At 36.3% G+C, this 5345-nt stretch overlaps 1 protein-coding gene across 3 annotated transcripts; it reads left to right on the forward strand.

The window, feature by feature from the left end:
* The first annotated feature begins 726 nt into the window (after positions 1–726).
* LOC121234994 (exocyst complex component EXO70E2) lies at positions 727–3919 on the forward strand. Of its 3 annotated transcripts, XM_041131171.1 has the most exons (3): positions 727–1081; positions 1256–1436; positions 1551–3919. In XM_041131171.1, the coding sequence occupies exon 3, from the start codon at positions 1776–1778 to the stop codon at positions 3711–3713; it is 1938 nt and encodes a 645-aa protein (XP_040987105.1). In that variant the 5' UTR covers positions 727–1081; positions 1256–1436; positions 1551–1775; the 3' UTR covers positions 3714–3919. The 3 variants fall into 3 exon arrangements, with proteins under 3 accessions (XP_040987105.1, XP_040987103.1, XP_040987104.1); XM_041131169.1 differs by having other exon boundaries at positions 1256–3919; XM_041131170.1 differs by having other exon boundaries at positions 1267–3919.
* Positions 3920–5345: the final 1426 nt, after the last annotated feature.

Here is a 5345-nt window from a genome sequence, read left to right on the forward strand (position 1 = left end):
AAACAATAATAATATTAAAAAATAATATTCTAACAATATATTATCCAACTCATCTAAAATCATCTCAACTTATCTCTGAATCTAAACAGAAAGTGACCAAAGAGGAATCAAATATATATATATATATATACACGTTTTTTTATCTAAGGTCTAAAATGAAAAGAGATAAATATATAAAGTGAATCTCAAAATAACCGGTGAATATTTAATAAAGCTCAAAAAGTTTATTTAAATAATTATAAATATTTAAGATTTATTTTATATGTTTATTGACTTCTTATTTGAGTAAAGTTACGGGTGTATTTAGATATTGAAGTGAGTTAAGTTGAGTTGAGTTGAAATGATAAAATATTGTTATAATATTATTTTTTAATATTATTATTATTTTAAGATTTGAAAAAGTTAAATTGTTTATTATATTTTATATTAAAATTTAAAAAAAATTATAATATGAATTGAAATAAATTCAGAATAATTAAAGATGCAAACTAAGCCTATCGTATTCTTTAAGAAAACATGCCATGCTCGCACAGTATAAATTATTTGTTTCCTTCTTTGTTGTTTTCTTACGTAATCAATGATCTATGAGAGAGAGAGAGAGAGAGAGCCACGTCACACAAATTTCATTTGAACGAGCCAGTATAGCAGGGGAGACCACTTGTATCTTCTGGTTGGTCAAGTTTTCAGAGGCTGGTGTTAGTCAAAAACCAAAAGTCAAAAGTCAAAGCACGCCTTAAGATATGCAAGGGATATGACAGCCAGCCTGATAGAAGTTGCAGAGAAGGAGTTAAGCCCACAAGACTCCAAATTCAGGGCCCCCGAAGCTTCGGCTTCATTTTCTCTCGATCTTTTCGACCATTTTTTCTTCTTCGGTCGGTTTCACCCTCTCTCTCTCTTCCTTCCCAACCCTGGTTTTTTAGCACTTTCATTTTCTCAGACAAAAGAATCAAAAAGTATAATAATCTCTGCTCAAAGAAAACGCGTTAATCAGCGTTGTTTGCCTTATTTCTGATCTGAGGTCGCATGTTTTGTTGTCTGTTAAATGATCTACAGCTGTTCTTGATCAGAATTCAAATACAAGGTTTGACTTTCTGTTGTTCTCTGTGAGTTTTATTGGTTAAGTTTGTGACTATTATTCTTCACTACGGAGCTAAAACTTTCTTTTTAGTTGAATTTAAGTTCTCTATTTCTTGTAAATCCATGTTGGGATCTTTGATTTTAAAGGTTATCTTTGTTTGATCATGCTAAACCTTAGGCTTGGATTAGGAAACGGAATGAGAGGGCTCAAGAGAAAAGAAATACTGAAATTTTTGTGAGTTGCGGTACAAATATTTTGGCAGAATTCAAGTCCTTGATCATGTTCTTCTGAAGTTTATTGAAAGCTATTGTTGAACTTCGTGGCTCCAGGAAGCTTCAGTCATCGTGTATTGCATTTGGTACACCCGTCATGTCTCTGTCTCTCTTAATTTACTTCAGTTTTGTTTGTTGTTTAAGACAGTTGAAGTACTGCTTGCTTTCTAGAGCCTCTTATCTTCCAATCATTTTTGTAGAACATCACATCTAGGGTTTGAGGTTTTGGAAGTGAAATCTTCTCAGCCCTCATCTATTCCTTCCCTTGTGGGTTTGTATAATCTGAAATAACTGGACCTTTCCTGGTGCCTGTAATAATGAGGTGGAATTCGTAACGTGATTTGAGCTCCCTTCAGTGATCATTTTGGTGGTAGTTTGAGGTTTTGGTTTGTTGTGGCCCTGTTCGCTACTTAATCTTTGTTGGTATGGGGGATTTTAGATCTGTACTCCCTCTTTGTGAAGGAGAAGAGCATATGATTGCTGCAACTCAGCACTTGGTCAAGGCATTAGGGGCAAGTAAAAACCTTGATGATGATCTGAGAAAAATCCTCTCACAGCTTGAGAGCCACTTGTCTGCCATGACTATACTCTCTCCTGAAAGCAGGGTTACAGGATTCAGAGAGTTAGAGCAGCAGTTCAAATGGGCTGAGGAGAAGATCAGGGGTTGGGAGTCGAATCAATCACTGATGTGGGACTCTGACCCTCTGGAAGCATCCGAATATTTGAAAGCCGTTGTTGCAATTCAGACACTGGTCGAGGGTTTACCAAGGTTGTCCATGAGTGGCAGTAGGAAGCAGAAGGAACTTCTTAATCGAGCTGACAGCATTCTGCAGACTGCAATGACGAGGCTCGAGGAAGAGCTAGTTCACATTCTTGTTAAGCACAAGCAATACTTTGACCTTGGAAACATGTCTTTTCAATATTACGGAAAGGATGTTGTTTATGACGAATCCTTTGTTTCAGTCGAGGACATGAGAATTGAAGAAGCATCCCAGAGAAATAATAGTGGCAATGAATCTGTGGACTGTGTTCCAGATTTGGTCCATCCACAAGTAATTCCTCATCTAAAGTCAATTGCAACTGTCATGTTTGCTTCAAATTATCATCAGGAGTTCTGCCAGGCTTTCGTTAGTGTGCGCAGAGATGCATTAGAGGAGTACTTGGTCATTCTCAAAGTGGAAAAGTTTAGCATTGAGGATGTGCTAAAAATGGAGTGGGATAGCTTGAACTTTGAAATCCAAAAATGGATTCGTGCTTTGAATGTCATCATCCGGTATCTTGCAAGTGAGAAACGGCTCTGTGACCAAGTTTTTGGAGACCTGGGATTTCTTAATCCATTTTGCTTTGTGGAGATATCAAAGGTTTCATTGTTGCACCTTTTGAATTTTGGGGAGGCCATTGCTATGGGAACACATAAACCAGAAAAGTTGTTTCGCTTGCTTGACATGTACGAGGTTGTGGTAGATAATCTTCTGTATATTGACACTTTATTCTCTGAAGAGGCTGGTACTTGTGTTAGGATCGAGTTCCACCAGCTGCTAAGGAGATTGGCTGATTCTGCAAGGGCAACACTTTTGACATTTGGAAATGCCATTGCGGCCAATGCATCAACAAGCCCTGTTCCTCGAGGCGAAATACACCCCTTAACTAGGTATGTCATGAATTACATCAAGACCCTTCCTATATACTGCAGTATCCTTAATGTGCTTCTCAAGGACCAAAATGCAGCTGCTTCAAATCCAGTTGTTGAGCTGGATAATGAGCTGGAAGTTTCTTCTATGGCATATTGTCCAATGGCTTGCCACCTTCGGTCCATCACATGTATACTGGAACCCAAACTTGATAGCAATTCCAAGTTATACAAAGATTGTGCTCTGCAACATATTTTCTTAATGAACAACTATCATTACATGGTCGAAAAGGCTAAGAGTTCTGAACTCAAACTTTTCTTTGGTGATGAATGGATCCGAGAGCATATTGTTAAATTCAAGCAGCATGCAACAAGCTATGAAAGAGCCACTTGGAGTTCAGCTCTTTCTTTGCTTAGCGGTGGTAGAGCAGGGTCAAGTTCTACTTCAAAGACAATTCTCAAAGAGAAGTGCAGGCGTTTCATTATTGCCTTTGAGGAGGTATACAAGAGCCAGACAGGGTGGTCTATCCCAGATTCTCAACTCCGGGAAGACTTGCAAATTTCAACTTCACAGAAAGTAGTCCTCGCATATAGGAATTTCATTGGGAGAAACTCTGCCGATATCGGTGAGAAGTACATCAAGTACAACACTGATGATCTGGAGAAATATATCTTGGATCTCTTTGAAGGCTCACCAAAATCAATGCAGAGATCACGCAGCCGCAGGAACTGAAGATTTCTATTCTTTTTCTCATAGATATGTCATGAATGTAATCGATGTAAATGTCTGTATTATATCAAATGTGCCTATAGTCCAAGTTAAATTAGCTGTTAGTTTCTTTCCAGTAAACTTTTCTGGTTTTCTGGGATAATTGGGCTAATTTCCTAGGCATGAATATGGCAAATTCTTGGATTATAATAACATGCTGATTTTTATCATATTTACTGTTTCTTTGAGTGAATATAGACACCAAGAACTATTTATATAGTGTATAAAAAAAATGTGCATAATGGAGAAAACAAAAAAGCATGCCTAAAAGAAAATTTAAATATTGTTAATTTATATAATAATTAGTAATTAAGTTAAAATATATCATTTTAATTTAATTATACATTCTGTAGAATTCCTAAAACCAATCCAAAGCCTAAAAATTTAAGGATATCCAGAATCCATATCTATTTGGTTTTCCCACCCCCTTTAACTCTCATCATTTTATTATGAAAAAATCTAATTGTAAGCGGATTTGTACACTAATGCTAAGGTGGAAAGGTAGAGTTTAATGAAAGGTGCGGATTTGAAAATGAACATTTGACAAAATAGTTCACATCAACATTAGTGCACAGATTGGTCTGCAAATCCGCTTGTACGTAGAAGAGCTCTTTTATTATTATGTTTTTAATTCTTAACTATGCTCCTTTAAACTCTTTATATGCTCACCAATTATTTTTTTATGTTTATTGAGATATATTAGGAGTGGACAGTGGGGTCCCGTACCCCGCTACCTCAACCCCCCGCCCTGCATGGAGAAGGCCTAGCAAGGGCGGGGGTGGGGGCGGGATGACCCCAGCAGGGCACCGCCCCACCGCACCCCCCGCTCCACATATATAAATTTTTTTTATATATTTATATATATAAATATATTGTATATAGATATATTATAATTTATTAAAGACTTGAAATTGTATTCAAGTCATTGGAGTAGTAAGTCTCGCGTTGCTTAAGGATGACTATTGTATTGCCTTGACTTCCTATATAAAAGTTGGCCTATAAAGTCAAGACAATCCAAAATCTAACTCTAATGAGTTTAAGTTCTTTTTATATTTATATATAAATTTTATATTATAATTTAAATTATATTATAATTTAAATTATATTATAATTTAGGTTTAAAAAAATATTTTTTGAAAAATATTTTTTGACCAAAATAAAAATTTTTTAGACCCAATATGTTGGCCTAGACGGGGGCGGGGTGGATGGGATTTTTTCCCCCACCCCCTGGTGTGGGGAAGGGTACCCCCATCCCGCACCGCACCATACCATACGGGTATTAGCCCTAAGATATATAAATTTTGATATATTGAAGTATAAAACTTGCCCTTAATCAAGATTATAAATATATTCTTACATTTTAAATTATTTGTGACAAAAATTATAGACAATTAATATATTGATAGTCAAGAAAATATTCTCATCAATTGTGGGGGTCGGGGAACTAGGTTTGAACAATACATGAACAAACACTTCGCATCCAGAAAAGTTCACGTAGGGCAAAATAAATGCAAAACGTGCAACCTTTGAATGGGCATGGCTTTCTCAAATGTACGGAGGAGACTTCAAGACCTCGACAATTCAATGTCCAGTTGG

This window comes from Juglans microcarpa x Juglans regia, chromosome 6D (assembly GCF_004785595.1).
Source record: "Juglans microcarpa x Juglans regia isolate MS1-56 chromosome 6D, Jm3101_v1.0, whole genome shotgun sequence".
NCBI classification, from domain to species: domain Eukaryota; kingdom Viridiplantae; phylum Streptophyta; class Magnoliopsida; order Fagales; family Juglandaceae; genus Juglans; species Juglans microcarpa x Juglans regia.